This window comes from Corylus avellana, chromosome 8, assembly GCF_965113065.1.
Source record: "Corylus avellana chromosome 8, dhCorAvel1.hap1.2, whole genome shotgun sequence".
Classification (NCBI taxonomy): domain Eukaryota; kingdom Viridiplantae; phylum Streptophyta; class Magnoliopsida; order Fagales; family Betulaceae; genus Corylus; species Corylus avellana.
The window spans coordinates 18,379,667-18,400,228 of NC_142497.1; the positions used below are offsets into that span (position 1 = coordinate 18,379,667).

Consider the following 20,562-nt stretch of genomic DNA (forward strand, 5'->3'; position numbering starts at 1 on the left):
ATGATAAAAAAAGAAAAAGAAAAGAAAAGAAAAGAGTAATGTTATACTTCATACCAAAAGCACAGCACCACAATCACATTCTGCTATGTGGCATGGGTTAGTAGTCTTTAGTTGTATTATTATCTTTTTTATTTATTTATTTATTTATTTTTTATCAAACAAGAGATGATTTGAGGATTACTAACTCATGCCACGTCGGAATAGTGTGATTATGGTGCAAGGAATAACATTTCTCCAAAAAAGAAAGAGAACTTATACTAGACAATAGAAAAAGAGTAATGTTACTTTTCATACATATTTATTACATTAATTTCACATTGATTGGCGTGACTTATTTTAAGTGATTTTTCATGTTAGCCCACTTCAAAGATAAAAAAGAAAAATTACTCAAAACACGTCACATCAGTTGACAGTCAATGTGAAATGAGTTTAAAAAGTATTTTTTTTCTTCATGAAAAGTGGAGCTTAGCGCATTTACTTGAAGGATGATACATATTGTAACTTGAGATTTGTACAAGTTTCTGCTGGTGAGAAAGGGAGCAGCATACCCTTTATCTTCCCCTAAAAAAAAAAGGTTGGCCATAATTGAAAGTGCAAAAATTTTTCAAGGAAAGTTCACGAAGTAAGAATTAAAGAAATTTGATTGAAAATGGAGAAAAGCACCGTACATTAACTAAGATAGTCCACGTCATACCCTTTTATCTCATCAAGTCGACCCCCCAATGTACTTGAATGTGTTAAGATGTATTGACCCAACATGGTAAATACTTATAAAGCATCATCAATAATATGACAAACCAAACAAACCCTTAAACCAATTCAAAGCTACAATGTGAAGTTCAACTCAAGAAGGAAGTGAGAGAGCATTTAGAACTAGGGTTTCTAGTATAGTAAGAGTAAGGACATGTTTATTTAGGCACGGGTTTGCATGGAATACATAAACAACGTTGCATGCGTTTTCCTGCCTTTAACAACAATCTGAATAAAAAGGGGAAAACATCCAATGGACCACAAAACCCACAAAACTCCAAATCAATTTAAAGCGACAAACACACATGTAACCCATGTTTCTTTACTCACAAAAAGATCACACAACCACCATATCCACTACATATATTTGCAATTAATTACTATTACATCCACCATCCACCAACAGAGCAAGACCCACATCCATAAATACCCACATACTTTTCACAAATCAACCACCTAGACACTAAAATTTACACTACAACAATGGTTTCAAACAATGAAAACATCACTCTGAGGATGACCCACAACTGACACTAAAAAATATATCTATGAAAAAGACAAATATTTTCAGTATATTTGTGGGTCGTTGCAAATATGATATGTGGGTCATTGTTTTCACAACAAAACACCCAACATACCAAAAGTGACACTCAAAATTGAAACTCAAAACCATTAATACTTGCAAAAAACTAGAACAGCAGCATATTTTGTAAAGGTTTTGTTGTCCTTTACTCACTACAAAAATTTATTTATTTTTGTCACAGGCCTGTAGTGACGTGTCAAGGCTGTTGACACGTTACTAACGGTTAGTAACGTGTCATTAGTAATGTGCTTGGCGGGTTAAAAAATTGGTCGTAAGTACTGGGAATTTAGTAACATATCAGTTAATGACACGTTACCTTTTAATAACGTGTTAAACTGGACACGTTACTACAATTTTGGTAACGTGTCAGAATTGACACGTTATCAAATGATAATGTGTCATAGTTGGCACGTTGCCAAAATTATAGTTACGTGTCCAAGAGTACTCTTGAGTTTTTTTTAGTTGCTGGTTGTGTTTTGTAACACTAATTGGGATCCTAAAAGGTGTTATGTATTCTTGTTTAGCATATGAAATTCTTATTCATCAAAAAAAAAAAAAAAAAAGAACAATGGTTTTCGCAACAAAACACCCAACATACCAGAAGTGACACTCAAAATTGAAACTCAAAACCGCTAATACTTGCAAAAAACTAGAACAATAGCACTTTAACGAAATTAAATTCATGTTTGAACACAGTGACCCATGATTTATGCAGAAACTTTAATCGGTAGGTATCATCTCGCAAGCAATTCACGTCTCTCGATTGCTATTCAAACCGTGGAGGATGGAAGAAGGATATATATATATATATATATATTTTCCCTCACACAATAGATCGACTAGCACCTCCAACTTAGGGATTTAGCCTAGATTTCTAATTTCCCTCCCCGTTTTTATTATTCACTTTGATTCCCTCGATCCCGAAAGATCCAAGGGGCTCTTCGGTAATATATCCAAACGGTGTGTTTTGATCCTACGTGTCACGTATGACACCTATGATTCCAATAAATGGTGTGTGGGTACATGTAATGTGAACTGGATGGCCGCAAAATGGTGCACTTTGTTTTTCGAAACGGTGCGTATGGTCTTGGATGGAGGGACACTACTCAATTTAAAATAAAGATGACGGAAAGGAAAAAAAACAAACTTTGAGGAGTTATCTCACAAATACCCAAAAGTTAAAATACTAAATAAAATGGAGCAAAAGCACAAAAGATGTTCTTTTACCCCCAACAATCCATCTATTACCTTTACCTCAAGGCTCTCACTAACAAATATTGGCAAGGGGAACAAACTTGTAGTTACGGCTTTCTCAAAAGGAATCCTTATGACGTTGAAATGAAATATTGAAATATGTTGAAATTTTGGATTGTTGTCCACTATGTTTTGTGAATTCATGGTTTTCTTTGTCCACTATGTTGGGAGGCAGGAGAAGTCTTGGTTTGTGGTATTGAAAGACACAAAGCCCGGTTAGTGGCCAAGGGCTTTTCATCAACAACCTGGTATAGACTTGATGACACCTTCTGTCCAGTTACCACAATCCGGATGTTGCTTTCCTTGGTTGTCACTTCTCGGTGGTGTATCAAACAAATAGACATACAAAATGCTTTCTTGCATGGCTATTTGAAGGAATTCATCATAATTTTCCAAGGGTTCGTTTGATAAACGATTTTGTTTCGGATTTGGTTTGATGCTGTAGCAAAAATTGATTGATGTGAAAAAAAGTAAGAATGTTTTTTTTTTTTTTTTTTAAGTGAAGAAGTAAGAATATTTAATATGGAAAAATGAAAAAAATTTTTGTTTTGTAATGATTTTTAATTGGAATAGTAATAAAAAGTGATTAATGTGTTGTAAAAAGTAAGAGAATGTTGGAAAAAAGAAAAAAAAAAAAAAAAGAAAAAAAAAAAAAGAAGGGATTTTTGTGCCTTTGCCTTTGCCAAACCGTTTACCAAATGGTGCCCAGATCATGTATGTCTACCTCTAAAAGCCATTTTATGGTTTTAAACAAGCCCTACAAGTATGGTTCTCACGGCTGAGCACCAAGTTATTGCAGCTTACATTTACGGCTTTAAAAGCTGATTGCTCCTTATCTTTCATTCGAAGAATTGATTATTGTATTTTTATTCTCATATATGTCTTCTTCCAGAGGTATAGATGATTTACCTGATAAGTTTCATTTGGATTTTGCTCTCAAGAATCTTGGTTTCTTTCAACTATTTTTTGGGGTGGAAGTTACCATGGTCTCAAATGGTTTGCTACTTTGGGTCTTTACAATACTTATTTTTCACTCAACCTAACATAATGTTTGCACTTAACAAAGTATGCCGGTTTATGCAGCAACCCATTGGGACTCACTAGATCGCCATTAAAAGTATACTTTGTTATGTAAAGAATATTGTTTCTTGTGGCCTCGTTATCCAACCTTAGCCTATCAAGATGCAGATTGGATAGGTTGTTTGGATGATTAGAAGTCCAACCAAGGTAATCGTATTTATTTGGGATCTAATTTGATATCATGGTAACAAAGCACTGTCTCTCGGCCTAGCATTGAGGCCGAGTGCCAAGCTCTAGCCTTAGCGACAACGAAGCTCACATGGCTTTCTTCTCTTGGCTGAAATTGGTGTTTCTCAACTTCAATGTCCCATCCTTTGGCGTGACAACATTAAAGCTATCTATCTCTAGGCAAATCCGTTTAACTTGCCCGTACAAGGCATATAGAAATTGACATTCATTTTGTTCGAGAAAAAGTTGCCTCTCAATGTTTGTCCCTTACTGCTGAGTTTGAAGGGGGTGTTGAAAATTAGGTTCAAATAGGGTAGAAGTCTAAGTCAAAGCCAACCCCAACTCCTTATGTAGAAGATAAACATAGTAAGGAATAGGGTGGTGATTGAATTGATAGTTAACTTGAATTAAGTTCGCTTATGTTGTGTTCTTGTATGTGTCAAACTGTTGTATAGCTGGTTTTATTATAAATACACGTTAAACCCATGAAATATTAGTGAGGAGGAAAACACAAATTATCTTTGCTTTCACAAAAATGTCATAAATATATCAGTGGATAAAAAAGTAATCGCTTTTATCAGTCTCTGTACATTTCTCAACCTTGATCAACTGCAACACTGCACATAGAAATGATCCCCAAACTATGCTCCACCACCTTGAAAACTTCGACTTGGAACTCAAGATAGAATTGCATTTGGCCGATAATCTAGTTTTGAAGGTAGAGTATCTCTGCACATAAGAAAATACAGTAGTAAGCTCAAAGCCTTTGGAGGGTACTCAAAACAAAACCTAGTTTGATGCTCAGCTCAAATTGCAAAATCAGTGCGCACCAGAAAACAAAGCATATGATGGTGAGAGCTCTCTATCCTTCCTAGTTAAACTCATTTAGCTAATATTTTCACATGAGATAGATAATTTGACGTAGCGGAAAACTAAGGTAATAAATCAAAGAGTAATGTCTTTGATTCTGCAAGGAGAAGTGTCTTCGTCTTCTACCCAAAAAGATAAAAACAAGCCTGCAAGCTAAAAGAAAGATAAAACTTCGCAGAGTATTTGAGAGAAAATTCTCTGATTTGATAATAATTCCATTAGTTGAGTTTTACATAGTAAACAAGCCTATTTATAGAAGAGAAATACTTGTAAAGAAAGTAAACCTACTTTTAGTAGAGAAAGTAAACCTAATCCTAATAAAGAAAGAAAAATAGTTAAAGCAAATCTAACCCTATTAAAGGAAGAAAATAAAGTCCTAATAAAATAAAATACTAATATATAAAATTGACAATTAGCGGGCATCGTGACAATCTTTCTTTTTGTACTTCCATTGTCTGATAACAGGTAAAATTCTGATCAAGCGACGTTGCTCTAATATTATTTTTGATATATATATTTTTTTAATTTTGTATTTACCGAAAATAAAGATAAATATCGTCTTACATCATAATTTCGGCATAATTATGTATTAACATCACTTTTGTTATCTATTTATTTGAGGGGAAAAAAAATAGATAGAAAGTCTTAGATCTAAGTAAACTCGTATATTAAATTTAAAAAATTGGAAAATGGGGCTTTAATGTTTTAAGTCACACATACAAAAGTACAAGGGTCCTAGCATATTGCACCCCCCCCCCCCCCCCCCCCCCCCCCCAAAAGAAAAGACTACGAATTTACAAAATATGTTTAGGGTATTTTGGGCAAAAGGTAGAAATAGATACGTAAGCATATATTTTCTGAAACATTCATTGTGTTCTAATGACATTTCTGTTGCATTAAGTACACCTTAACTACTGCCCTTGGTACACATTAACAAGACTCATCCAATATAAAGTTAGGTGCATGTATTCTGATAAGTTGCCATTTGTGGGTGCTGATAATTTAGCTATTATCAGCGCCTTCATGGGATCACCAGTGGTGGAAAATTACTACAAGTTCTGAGAATTCAGTTGCAATAAAGGCCGAGAAACAGTCTCCTAATCCCATTATCTAACAATCCTCACTGCCTATCGTCATCTTTTTGTTTATTCCTCTCCATCTATCTCTAAGATGTTTGGATTTTTCAAAACTCCATGGACATGTAGAAGATAAATGCTATACCCACTCAGACCAAGACATAACTTTTACTTGTTCAAATAACAATTAAGGTGAAGCAGGGTCAGGAACAACGAATCTCTTTATGATAAACAGATTCATTTTGCAAGTTTGTTATTACGGGTAGTTCCTACAAAGGATCGGACTAATGACATATACAATACTTGAATTTTCGATGTAGATGCTACATAGTTGGTTCTCATCCTTCAGAGACTACGAGTGTAATAGGAGCATCCGTCGACAAAAGGATCGCCCTAAGATGATCATCTCATGGCTATTGAGAACGAATCAAATCATGTTCTATTTCTCAATCTTTTTGACTTGCTCCTACAGAACCAAGGTCGAAAAGATGGAGAAAAATAGGTCATTCACAACCACTATATATTAAGTCATGCATATGGATCATTCGTGTGCAAGAAATGAGAGGTCATAAGTTGCATAAAAATCTAGCTTTGTATGACAGTATAATGAATACTGCATTTTTACCTTTGTTTAACTTTGAGCATTCCGGTGCCTATCGGCATTGGTATACCCATGATTATGCATTCAGTCACTCCTTCAATTCTGTCATCCCTGCCGTTTACAGAAGCACTGAAAAGATGATCTGATGTCTTCTCAAAAGAAGCCAGCATCAATATACTTTTTCCCATTTTTTGGATGCCAAATCTTGTGATTCCAAGCACATCACCCTGTTACAATAATCATCCATATATGAGCATATATCTGAACCATAACTACATGTTTAACACACCAAAGCATAATCTGAGTCAGTTGCTTTAAATTTAAGTTTCAGGTTATAAAACATACTACTCCCTCCATCCCAAATTGAGTGTCCATCTTCAAAAAGAAAAAAAAAAAAAAAAAATTCAAGTTTTTTGGCATTTTGGTCTCCATGTCATTTGCAACCAGGAGACTCATCATGTGAAAGAGGGAGTACAATGTTACAGGATGGGGAAAAGGACGCACCCTAAATGTCATCAAATCTGCTAAGAGCATCATATGGCGAATGTCGATGCTCATTCCATGACTTTCCATTGTATATTTTATCTCCTCGATAATACACTTCCTTGCAGCTTCAATGCCAAGTGTCTGGTGCACCTCAAGAACATGATTACTTGTTGTTTTACGTCCATCAATGCCCTCAGTGCCCATAACTTCTTTAAGACCCGTGCTAAAAAGATGCATAAAATATATTAAGATCAAATGAAAGAACAGCTTGTGACATACAGCAAAACAAAAGAAGTGACTATAATTGAGTACTATCTATCCCTATTGTGATGTTATGCAAGATGTCAAAAGATATGGCAAAAGCCTCTTGGTTTTCTTGCTTGCTATCATGGCAAAGTTGAAATTATCATCTGCCTTCATTTTTGACTAAACATTTCACATTCAACCAGAATAGTTACAATATTTAATACAAAATAACCAATTTCCATTGAGGCAGGTCTACCTAGTTGTTTCTCGACTAAAAAACTCAATCCCGAGTCACCATCAATCAAATAGTTAACGCCATCAACCAAGAGTTAATCTGTTTGCTATTTTCCACCTTGATCTCTCAATTCAGGATCTTTCTAATCCATCCAATGAAAACTAACTGTTAGGTTTTTGTAATTGGTTCATTCCGTGTGCAAAACTTATTTTCATGTTTTTGGGGATTGGGTAGTTGTGTAATTATGTCTAAAGTTGATGATGTTGAAGACTGCTTCAAGAAAACAAGTACAACAGCTGATGTCTTGACATAGACATAAGCTGTACGGACATGAGTAGCTCCATGGAGTCACCTGTTCTCTGGGCTGTCTGGACACAATGGCGGGCACTTGCTCTTGGGTTGGATGATGTTTGAACATGGGCATAGGCTGTCCAAGCATGAGCAGCTCCTGGGAGTTGCTTGTCCCCTGGGCTGTCCGGACATGGGTGTGGACATGAGCTCATGGTTAACTAATGTCTTAACATGAAATAAAATGGCCCAGCATGGGAAGCTTTGCTAGGTCAATTTGGCATTGATGTCCAGACAGGAAATAAAATGATCTGGACATGATGAAGACAGTACGCATATTTGGAAAGTGATGACCTGATACTAAGGACTCATGTCCGAACAAGGAAGACGGTTAGGTTAAGAGACCCTACCTTGCTTGTCCGGATGCCGCCACACAGAAACATAGTTTTCTGTCCAGTTAAAACCTGTTATGCCTCAGTCTCTACAGTTTCCATAGTTCTATTACACACGATTTTCATAGCTTCATAGACAGAGTTGAGAGGCTGGTTTCAAGTCCTCGGTCTGCTGCTATACAAGGATTTTGAGTTTGTGCCAAGAGTGTTGTTTGTGTGTCAAAGATTCTTGGAGTGAATCCAAGCCATAATGTTGCTACTGCACAATCTGCAGATTTCAAGAGGCTGGTTTCAAGTCCTTGGTGTGCTGCTATACAAGGATTTTGAGGTTTGTGCCAAGAGTGTTGTTTGTGTGTCAAAGACTCTTGGAGTGAATCCAAGCCATAATGTTGCTACTGCACAATCTGCGCATCAATTGAAGTCTACTGGTGTTGTAACTATAATGTTGTCTACCTCAACCGGTACAACAGTGTTTGTATATAGTCAAGAATGAATTACAAATCATCACCAACTTAAACTCTACAATGGGGAAGGTCGAGGGTTGAACGAGGAGGAAAGGAGGAGCAAAGATGAGTTATCTTCGGAGTTGGAGAGATTGTTGTTGTGTGAGGAGATAAGCCGGTGTCAGAAATCCCGGGTTCTATTGTTAAGGGAGGGGGACAAGAATACCAAATTCTTTCATAGGGTGGCAAACTCAAACAAGAGAAACAATGCCATTGAGTCTTTAATTATCAATGGTTTTTTGTCTTTGGAAGCCACTGATATCAAGGCGCACATTGTTCAGTTCTATACACAATTGTTCACTGAAAGCTTTAGTTGGAGGCCTATACCAGATGGTTTATCATTTCAGTCTATTGGAAGTGAGGAAGGTTTGTGGTTAGAAAAGGATTTTGAAGAAAGTGAGGTGCTAGAGGTGGTTAATGAGTTACAAGGAGACAAATCACCAGGCCCCGATGGTTTCTCCTTGGGTTTTGTGCAAACATGTTGGGAAGTAATTAAAGATTATATAATGGTAGTTTTCAAAGATTTCCACAGCAAGGGGAGGTTTCAGAAAAGCCTAAATGCAACATTTGTAGCGCTCATTCCAAAAAAAAGCAGGGGCGGAGGAGTTAAAGGACTTTTGACCTATTAGTTTGGTGGGCATTGTGTATAAATTGATTTCCAAAGTGCTAGCGAATCGATTGAAAAATGTGTTAGAGAAGATAATATTGAAGTCTCAAAATGCGTATATTAAGGGGAGACAGATTTTAGATTCAGTTCTGATAGCTAATGAATGTATTGACAGCCGGCTTAGATTTGGAGAACACGGCTTGTTATGTAAATTGGACTTAGAGAAGGCGTATGATCATGTGAATTGGGAGTCTTTGCTATTCGTATTGCAACGAAGTGGGTTTGGGGAGAAATGAAGGAATTGGATAGTGTTCTGTATTTCTACAGTCCGATATTCAGTTTTGATTAATGGAGAACCCTTAGGTTTTTTTAGAACCTCCTAGGGTATAAGACAAGGGATCCACTATCTCCTTTTCTGTTTGTTATTGTGATGGAGGCGCTAAGTAGAATAATGGAGGCTATTGAAGACAGTGGTCTTGTGGCTGGTTTTTTAGTGGGAACAAGGAACAAGCTTGGTTTTAGTGTTTCACATTTGCTGTTTGCTGAAGACACATTGATTCTTTGTGGGGCCAATGAGGAACATCTCAGAAATCTTCGGTATCTTTTTCTATGTTTTGAAGTTGTATCGGGGCTAAAAATTAACTTGCCAAAGTTTGAGATTGTTCCAATTGGTGAGGTGGAGGATGTTGATAGGCTGGCAAACATTTTTAGGTGTAGGGTGGCAAGATTACCTATGAAATATTTGAGTCTTCCTCTGGGGGCGCCTTATAAGTCTACCACCATTTGGAATGATATTATTGAGAAGACGGGAAGGAAATTGGCAGGCTGGAAGGAAATGTATCCATCAAAGGGTGGGAGGCTCACACTGATCAAAAGTACTTTGTCCAACCTCCCTACGTATTTCTTGTCCCTATTTCCTATTCATGTGAGTGTGGTGAACAGATTGGAGAAGCTACAAAGAGATTTCATGTGGGGTGGTCTAAATGAGGAGCCTAAGTTCCATTTAGTGAAATAGGCTCAAATTTGTTCTCCCATGCAAGATGGTGGTTTAGGAATTCAAAACTTGCACACTTTCAATCTCGCTTTATTGGGTAAATGGTTATGGCGATATGCAACGGAAAGGGAAGTGTATTGGAGGTTGGTTGTAGAAGTCAAGCATGGGCGCATGAACGATGGATGGTGTACCAAGATAGTGGAGGGCCCTTATGGAGTTGGGGTGTGGAAACATATTCGGAGAGGGTGGGAAGTTTTTTTGAGATTTATTAGCTTTGGAGTAAGAGATGGCTCCCACATTATATTTTGGCATGATATTTGGTGCAGGGATTAGTCCTTAAAAGGAAGCTTTTCCTGCATTATTTTGAATTGTGAGTAATAAGGAGGCATGGGTTAGGGATCATATGCAGCTGGCCAATGGTGTTATACAGTGGAATGTTTCTTTTTCACGAGCGGTCCAGGATTGGGAGGTAGAGGTGGCGATGGCCTTTTTTGGGAAGTTATATGCTTTCCGTAATCACATGGGGGTGTCGGATTGCATGCGATGGACTCCTTCTAAACGACATATCTTTGAGGTCAGGTCTTTTTTTCGCAAGCTTTCTTCTTCAGGGACAGATGTGGCTTCCACTTTCCCGTGGAGGAGTATATGGAAAGTAAAAGTTCCATTGAGAGTTAGTTTCTTTGTGTAGATGGCGACTCTTGGCAAGATTTTGACCTTGGATAATTTGCGTAAAAGAGGTATCATTGCGGTGGGATGGTGTTGTATGTGCAAGAATAGTAGCGAGTCTGTAAACCATCTTCTCCTTCACTGTGGAGTGGTACGAGCTTTATGGAGTATGGTTTTCTCTTTTTTTGCTGTTACATGGGTCATGCCTGGAGGAGTAGTAGAATTGTTAGCTTTTTGGCGTGGTCAGCGAGGTAATATTTCAGTTAAGGAGGTATGGCGAATTGCACCACTGTGTGTAATGTGGATTATTTGGCGAAAGCGGAATGGAAGATGTTTTGAAGATCAGGAAGGTCAATGGAAGAGCTCAAAAAGTTGTTTATTCAAACTCTGTCCAATTGGGCCGACGCTTTTAGTGTGCCTCAATTTTTATCTTTATGTTTCTTTTTCTGCCTTTAGTGGGACATTTCTTTGTATACTTCCTGTGTACTATGATTGCGTCCCTTTGCACTTTTCAATGAATCACTTATTTATTTATTTATTTTAAAAAAATTACAATACAATATCGGAGTAGGAGACAATATCAGAGTCCTCAAGAGGGTGACCAATGGTTGCCGGCATGTGAGCAAAGCCTTGGGCCTTTTGAAAACAATTAGCAATTGGCTGAGTGCCTTTCTTCAAAGTGGTGGGTTGATGTCGGACTTGCATGAGCCGAGCTTTAGAAAGAAGGAAATAGCTTGAAAGAGCTATTGCGTTATGTTCTAAGGGTATTTGAAGGTGTGCAACTTTTTCTAGATCAACCATAGTGGGTATCTTGACATTTTTTTTCATGGATTTGATTTTCTCTTATTTAGAAGTGATTAGCTGAAGCCAAGATCAACATTGAGGTGGTTGGGGTTTCAGAAGCGGGTAAAGACCAGGATGGCGTCGCTTGAGAAGGTATTTATGTTTATCGGGTTCTTGACATTTTTCATTTTCAAGGAATACATAGGAAGATAGTTATTTCAATGCAAATTTAACAATGCAAGTAACACATCAAATTTGCAAATCTTTGATTGACTTCAATGCTTAAGACACATGAGGAATTGGATTACAGGAAGGAACACAATTAAATCCTTGGCAAGGGCATAAGTGCATACCATTTCTTTTGGAAGCTACTAAATGAAATCAAGATGCATAAACTTTATGCAACTTAAACTTGAAAATAGCATAAGAGAGGGGTTGGGGGGGGGGTTGTGGGGTGGGGTTTGCGTTCCCTGTCAAATGTCATTTTCTCCTTCAAGTGAAATTGCCAAATCAAAAGATCAGAGTAATTCAAACCTAAACTAATGTGGCATCCTCATACCTTTTTCAAACAAATTTTTCTTTAATAATAATATTTTACTATGTGAATTGAGAAGAATCTTCAGCCCAGTTAAGACGAACATAAATAAATACCTAATTTGCAGAAGAACCAAAATAAGAAGAGGAGCCGCAATTATACTTATTGGAAGAAATTATGCAGGTATCATAAATAAGTACTCAAATATAGTGAAAAACAGAAATAAACTAACCCTTCTACTAGCAAACTGTACTTAGTGGTCTTCGTCTTTTTGTTTTCTTCTTTCTTAATGATTGCACGCTCAACAGTTTTTATACCCTGTCATCCATAAACCAGTGAGTACGCTACTATTCTAAACTGGCAATTCAACCAAATGGGGAAAACAACGTAGTATAGTCTTCAATCAGAGGATAAATTATGAAAACCATAGAGGTTTTACCTTTACTATAACTGTTGGGAGCAAATTTTTAAGAGAGTGGAGTTGAAAATGAATTTTACTTCTATCAGTGTCTGGAGAAAGAATTTCCAACTTCCCAACGTCCAAAACCTTAATATGCTGCAGAGTAACATGATTTTGAGATATTAAGAACATAAAAGAGTAAGAAGAATAAAAAACTATACTAGAAAATTCTCACCTCATGCTTCAGTTTGAGTTTTGGAGTTTGTATAATCGATTCTTTCACAATATTAGCATCTATACACAATTGTACATCTCGAATTCTCTCCATGTCAAGCGTGACGACTAATGAAGCTAATCTTGAAGTCATTACGAGTTTTATACTCTTAGCAACCTGCATCGTGAGGGGATGGTCAAATAGGTCACCTAAATCATACTTGATGGAGATCTGAAGGGGATCCAAGACTATGTAGTCTCACCACAAGACAAAAACCATGGAAGAGTTAATCTATTAAGGAATTATTGAGCAACTTAGGTTGACAAATAATTAAAAAAAAAAAAAAAAAAAAAAAAGTTGTTGGCTTTTATAAAATAGCATAATTACTTCTGATATAAATTGAATCACTACTTTGGTATTTTCACATCTTAGTTATTGGATAACCTATTTTTCGACCAATGAGAGAATAATGCCAGCTAACTTATCGAATCTGTACATGAAGGCAGACTTCTTAATGTAAATAAAATCATTAATTAAGAGCATTATACAAACTTCATTTAGTAATGAATATCACTTAGAAATCTAAATTTAAAATATTAAGAACATGACACAAAAATTCCTCAAATGAATAAACATACCTGGCCTAAATTTGTTTTCTCAATGCGACCTCGCACTATCCGTGCTGTATTCACATTATTGTCATTCTTGAGAGCTGCAGTGATGATGGGTGTACTTATTTTTTTGGCTCCATTTATTATTTCTTTGATACGAGGAACTCCAAGTGTAATGTCTAAATAAGAGTCAAAGGACCACATCGAAATCTAACCAGTTAATGGCCAAAGGCCTTAAAAAAATATTAACTTAGTCATACTTGGACATCACAACGGAACTATTCAATCAAGGATACTCATGCTTGCAACTCCAGCAAAGTGGAAAGTTTTCAATGTCATTTGTGTCCCAGGCTCTCCAATACTTTGAGCTCCAATTGCTCCAATTGCAGTTCCAGCTTCAATTTGTTTTAAATGATAACGAGAGATACAGGTATTCAAGAAAACCTAAACAATGGGTAAAGAGAGCAAATTGTACTAGATGGGAGTTATAAAAAAAAATCTATATCAGAAAAGAAAAGAGGAGTGCAGCCTAGTAGCATAGAAAAGATAGAATAGGTATAGAGTAGGACCCCCAAAAATGGAAAAAATCAAATGCAAAATATTTGAGAAAGAGGAAAAAGAATAGCAGCTAAAAGTAGGAATCCTATAAAATAATCTTAAATTCAACCCTGGAGAGTGTTTGACTACATTGTCTCTAATTCTCCTTTTATCAAATGGTTTCTCTTTTGTTTTCATATAGTCTCTACTACTTTAATCTGCACCATCAACAGAAATGGTGCTGGGTTTGTTCAAACTGTTATAAGCCTACGTGACATGGTCTCCCTAACCAAAAGACCAATATTCCTGCACCAAATGATATGGGAGACCATGCCACAGGCTTTAAAGGTTGGGGGGAGGAGGGGGTGATGTTACAAACCCATCCTTCAGTAAAGGTAGTTGTTCGAAACCAAGCTATAGAAGAGATTTTTAATTCTTGACAAGTACAAATATTATTTAAGAAAAAGGAACCTGAAATGCAGAGGCAGTGTACTAAAAAACCCAAAAAATTACACAGGCTCATCAAAGATATTGAAGGATGCTCCAAATACAGGCTGGTGACTTTGTGAATCAGAATTAATTAAAGCATGCTTAACAAAACCCACATCAATCAATAATCAACAACATCCTCTTAGTTCTAGATTTTTTTCTTCTTCACTCCTAGACACTTCTAATGACAGTTTTAGTGCCTAACACAGCATACATGTAGGGATGCAACCAATTCTAGATCCATCAGAAAATATAAGAAACTGACATGCATGACTAGAAGCTGCTTACAATATTTGAACTTTAAATTCAGTGAGTAAAGCATTGGCATTTAAGATGCTCATTTTTTTCCCGTTATGAAAGGCAAAAACTGACTTCTGCTTGCAAAATTTTGAGAAAATAACATTAAGTACCTCAAGCTGTTTTGGGGTAACTCCAGATATATTTTTGACAATTTTTTCCCGAATTGCGGAATTTTCCTTCACAGCAAGATTTTCAACTGATTCAAATGCCTCCCTTGTTTTTGTTAATGATTTTACATATTCATCTAAGAAACTCTTGAAAGAATTTTTAAAAGCCACAGAGCAACCACCCTCAGGTGTCATATCATCTTCCAAAAGCCTGCGTTCCACTCTTTCAGACACTTCAAAAGGAGATAGATATTCATTTCCTCCAGCGGGGCATGTGGCCTGTAAATAGACACTATCAACTCAAATTCCAGAATATGAATAGCTTGGTAAGGCAGAGTTTCAAACCTTGGCTTTCAAAAACAACCGATCAAAATTTAAAGGAGCTCCACTTTTTCCTTCCATGTATGCGGGATCCATGCCGTCATCTCCATAACGAAATTGAACTACACATCCACTTGCATTCCGTACTGTGTTATCATAATGAATGGATAGGTCCTCAAGTGCTTTCATCAATCGTCGTGACATATACCCAGTGTCAGCTGTTTTTACCTGCAATAACATAGCAATTCAATGATAATATGTTTTGCAGCCAGAAGCTCACTTTGTCTATTGGTTGATGAGAACAATTGAACCACCATGCCAAACTCTGAAATTCCATCCCTACACCACCGATCTATAAAGGCTTCCACAAATCAACAAATGATGGCCTCAGCAAGGCATAAAGTTTCTATATACATCATGACACAACAGGTGACAGGTACATTTAAAAGAATTCCTTTTAGGAGAAATTCTCATAATAAAACTTCCAATATTTCATGTCTTACTTAACCGAATACTTTACATTGTTAAATTATCAAATTCACTATTTCCTATCAACTTAAGTGTTTGGGATAACCAGTAATTTGACATAATATCAAAGCAGAAATCTTGAGTTCGAATCATCACATCACAGTTTACCCCAAACTGCAGTTAAATATTTCACGTGTTGGGCCTCACTTATCAAAGGGGAATGTTAAATTATTAATTAAATGATTAAATTTACCATCTCCTATCAGTTTAAGTTTTTTAGATAATTGGTGATTTAGAGCACTAGCAGTAGATGCCTTATATGCAGTTAAATATTTCACGTGTTGAGCCTCACTTATCAAGGGGGAATGTTAAATTATTAATTAAATGATTAAATTCACCATCTCCTATCAGTTTAAGTTTTTTAGATAATTGATTATTTAGAGCACTAGCAGCAGATGCCCTATATGCCATTCTCTTCCTTATGTTTAGGAAAAATTAAAAAAAAAAAAAAAAAAAAAAAAACCACAAAAACCTACTCACATCAGATTCTCTACATTTAACTAACCCCTTAAGGGTTGCTACAGTGTTTCCCAATGTGTAGGGAACCAAAAGTGATTCCCTATATATTATTTTAATATAAACATTTCTCTTTTCTCTCTCATCTTTCATCTTTTTATCTTTAATTGGGGATTGTGTTAGGATTTTGTGAAAAAAGTGAGAGTAGGTAGGAAACTTGTATTTTATAAAGAAATAATATTTTAGTGGTATAGGAAAGGCAAGGAAAGTTATTGTGAAATATATTTTCATAGGGAAGCAAAAAATAGTTTTGTGCCATAAACTTAGGAAAAATCAAAGGGAAGCTGTTGCTAGTGCTCTTAACATTCTTGTCATTGCTAATCATAGAAGAACCTCATTTACTTTCACGAAATGCAAGACAACACATAAAAGCTAAGTAGAAGTCAATAGTTTTCATGTTACAACCATGGAATAGCTAAAAACTATCAGGTATCAGAAATAGTGTTAACTGTAGCCCCCACCCAAAACACACACAAAATAACCCAATGAAAAAGAATCCCCTACCAAAAAGCTGACAATAGTAATTTGTTGCTTTGATTGAGTTTGATTTAAAAAATTTGCACTAGCAATAGTTGTTATGGAGTACAAAATGTGGCTGTGTATGGATGGTAAGTTTGCTTGTGTATGGACTTCTTTAGTGGTTGCAGGAAGAGACACATGGCAACTACTAAAGAAGTAAATCAAATGGTAAGAGAAAATAGAAATTAGGAATAAGTAAATCCAAACAATAAAATAAAGATGTATTTTGGTGAAGATAGACACAACATGGGGAGGCTCACAGGTCTTGAAACAAAAAGGGGGCTAAAATCAATGTGTTATACCGTTCGAATGAGAATTTCAGAACTGAGTTATACCGTTCAAATGAGACTATAACACCAATGTGTCAATTGGCATCGCACACGGGAAAATGGACAGTCAGGATTAAATCAAAAAGTGATCCATTCGAATGGGAAGCACCCCCACGTGTCAACAAGTGTGCAAGTTAGGTGAGACACAATGTGTTAAATGCAGCTGACACAAGCCTGTTCAAACAACAGTATCTTCTGCTCGAACAAGAATGTAGAGTATGCAAAAATCCGAGTCTTTAAAACTTGAAATGAAGGGAGAACGTTTCATATCTCCCTTCCAAGCATTCCAACAACCAAGAGAGGCGAGAGGAAAAGCTCGAGGGTGTTGTAAGAGTGTTAGGAAAAGGTTTTTTTAAAAAAAAAATTAAATTTGGCCACCCCTTGGATTTTTTGTTGTTGTTAGTTTTAGGTTTTTTCTAGAAGTTCTAATATTTTTTGTTTTTATTTTACGAAGGGTAGGTTCGTCATAAGGGGAACATTGACAATTTTTGGTAATTTGGGGAAGGGCATTGTCACAATTGAAAGTTTGGGAAAATATTATTAATTCAGTGGTAGTTTAAGGAGAGCATGTAGACTTTCCCTTAATTATATATATTTTTTTGATAAGTCCCTTAATTATATTTATCCGAAGAGTTACTATAAAAAATAGTGGATTGGTCTGTGTTGTTCTTGTTATTATAGTAAATCTTACAAATTCCAAAGCAATTAGCAAGAGTATTCTTAAGACTATAAGACATAGTAACAAGCATATCTGACGATCAAATAAGTTATCAATAGTTGGTAGAAGGCAGGTTTCTTCCCCACTTGCCCTTTTCCCTCTGACTTCTACAAGAGGTTGAAGATGGCTTTTGATGGCATATGAGCTCACCTGCTTGTGACTAATGAGCATTGGCAGATAATGGCTAATTTTCTCAAACATAATGATTATGTGCTACTGTCAGTCCATGTTATTGAGAGATGCTAATGGCAGGACCACATTTAAAAAGACATCAAGCTTTAGGATTTGTGGCAACCCACACTAAAAGCACTTAACTATCTAGACATTAGCAGAGGACAGATATAGACAGAGGCCAGGCATTAACCTCAGTTGTATTGCTAGACAATTACAATTCAACTGTATTCAAGTCAATAGGTTGCACCAACAGATAAATCACACAGTGAGGAAAGTGATAAAATTTTCATCCAAATACACTACATATGATCTCAAATATCCACAGTTCAACATAATTGAAAAGCTAGATAGAGTAGTTATACCGCCGTATCCACAAGGCCTTCTCGTCCTCCCATAGTATGGAAAAAAAACTCGGTGGCTGTTAAACCACTGTAGAAAGAATTAGCAACAAAGCCTTTAGCCTGCATCCAAAATTTAAAAAAGGCCTCTCAACGCTTCAAACACACATGATTTACAAACAAGTTAAACATATTAAAGTTCACCGATAACCCTATATTATCCCCCAAGATTCAGTATTTACATATATACATCTCAATTAACTTGCTTGACAAAGAAAGGTTGATCAGTTGCACAGTTTTTTTTGGAGTAGATTTCAATCATTAAAAAAAAAAAAAAAATCATTATTCATCATCACAAAAATGCAATTACCTGATTAACTTCAAGATTTATAAAGCCATACACTAATGCACTTTGAAGCCATAATGACAAAAAAATATTGAATCCTACTTCCACCTATTCAATTAAGAACCCATAAAAGATACTGTGTTTTTTTTGGGCGGAGGAAGTGCATTCGTGTTAGAGTTCACTGACCAGATTAGGTTTTTTAAATAAGGAACAGATCAAAGGTGCAGAAATTCTATTTTCATGCTGAACTAGAGATCATGTTAGAAAAAGAAAAAGGATTTTTAGCTCTTGCTTGAGAATAAGGTATTGATAGTGGTACAAATAGCAAGGCAGTCATGGTGGCACCATAGTGCCAATGGTTCTATTTAATAATGAATAATGTAAGCTTAATGAAGGGCCACTGTTTGTGGTGACATTGTACTTGACTAATGATAGGGGTGGTGACAGGAAAAGGAGTATAGCAATAGCAAGGCTGTAGTGAAAACAGCTATGGGAACCACATCGTAGGTTCATGACAATAGCAACTTCGTGGTAATGATGGCATTATACAAGGGCTCATGCTATTGACAGTATATAACATGAGGATGATAGCACGGGCAGCAATTGAGCAATACCAAACTGGTGAACTTCTGGTGCAACATAATGTGGGCATGGAGATGGTGACAGTTGGAAAGCTGTAATCATGGGAGTAACGATGGTAACTTCAACAAAATGGTGAATTGGCAATGTGATGAAAGTGGAAGAAGTGGTTGGTGGAGTCCGCATCAATGGCACAAATTGGAGTTGTGCGACCGTATGCTTGTTGCTGGTGATTTATCTATTTCACAACTATTTTCACAAGTCGCTATCACAATTTCAAAAAATTTACCTCAAGAAATTTTTATTTTTATTTTAAAGTAATTCAATATCAATAAGTGCAAAACTACAAATATAAAAGAGAACCCCTTAATCTGAAAAAAAGAAAAAAAAAAGAAAAAAAGAAAAAAAAAGAGAAGTTCAAAAAATATGCAAAACTAGAAACTAGAAACAAGGAAACTATGATGTGCTGATTCTCAAATGCTGGCACATTAGAGAATAAAATGGTGCTCTTCAAAGAGATAGGGGGGGGGGGGGGGGGGTGGAGATTCTTGCACCTTCTAGAACACATTAGAATTGTTTTCGGGTAATGTATTCTAGAAGGTGCAAGCCCCCCCCCCCCCCCCCCCGCGGGGTTCATAATATGCCTTAATTACTAATAAATTATTCGCTGTTCATCCTTACTTGCATACATACGGTAAGAGATCATTCATAAAAGGACAGAAATTTCCTCCAAACCGGTCTAAACGAAATATCCTCTTAACTCATTTAAAATAGTGTCATATGTCTATAAACATTTAAAAGGCACATTAAATTCTTAACGTCATTAATAGCAGTTTACTAATTTAGACTAAATTTAATGTGCTTTTTAATTTTTTATAGACACTTGCCACTATTTTAAATGGGTTTGAGGATATTTTTTTCAGACTGGGTTGGAAAAAATTTATGTCCTCCAGAAAACCCCAAAGAAAAATAAAAGTTTGCACATAATTAAACCATTCAACGATAAAGAGCTGTAAAACTTACTGCAGGGGTTTTTGCTTTTCGAGGGAAATGAGGAAGGCTCCGATCTATGAACCCATTAGGAGCACGGCGACCCCCAACTGATTGCTGACCAACACAAGCAATCATTTGGCTAATATTGATGGGAGAACCTTTGGAACCACATTGGGACATGATCAAGGGACTATTTCTCCAATGTAGCTCTTTCATGCAAACCTATTGAAAGAAATAATATCACGAACCAAATTTAGCTACTCCAAAATACATTCCTCACAAACAAAAATGAACTTGAAATTGCAAATGTTGATGAAAAGGTAATACTCTTCAAACAAGAAACTTCCTCTCTCATTATCAGGAACATACGATTGTAATCACAGGCTATGCTTCACAATTTATACTTGGCATTCCCAAAAGGAAACC

At 36.2% G+C, this 20,562-nt stretch overlaps 1 protein-coding gene across 2 annotated transcripts in view; it reads right to left on the minus strand.

The window, feature by feature from the left end:
- Positions 1–4,332: 4,332 nt before the first annotated feature.
- The window catches only part of NRPC1 (nuclear RNA polymerase C1), a 43,221-nt gene continuing 26,991 nt past the window's right edge, over positions 4,333–20,562 (minus strand). Inside the window, exons 16-27 of one of the 2 annotated variants that reach the window (XM_088518925.1) lie at positions 20,167–20,358; positions 18,243–18,341; positions 15,121–15,324; positions 14,779–15,054; positions 13,639–13,786; positions 13,370–13,521; positions 12,753–12,908; positions 12,557–12,673; positions 12,350–12,435; positions 6,887–7,091; positions 6,407–6,609; positions 4,333–4,564 (exon numbers count right to left, since the gene is read on the minus strand). In XM_088518925.1, coding sequence (XP_088375051.1) covers positions 4,513–4,564; positions 6,407–6,609; positions 6,887–7,091; positions 12,350–12,435; positions 12,557–12,673; positions 12,753–12,908; positions 13,370–13,521; positions 13,639–13,786; positions 14,779–15,054; positions 15,121–15,324; positions 18,243–18,341; positions 20,167–20,358 — 1,890 coding nt within the window. In that variant the 3' untranslated portion in view covers positions 4,333–4,512. Of the gene's footprint in view, positions 4,565–6,406; positions 6,610–6,886; positions 7,092–12,349; positions 12,436–12,556; positions 12,674–12,752; positions 12,980–13,369; positions 13,522–13,638; positions 13,787–14,778; positions 15,055–15,120; positions 15,325–18,242; positions 18,342–20,166; positions 20,359–20,562 lie in introns of those variants that run through there. The other variant, XM_088518926.1, reaches the window with a different exon arrangement.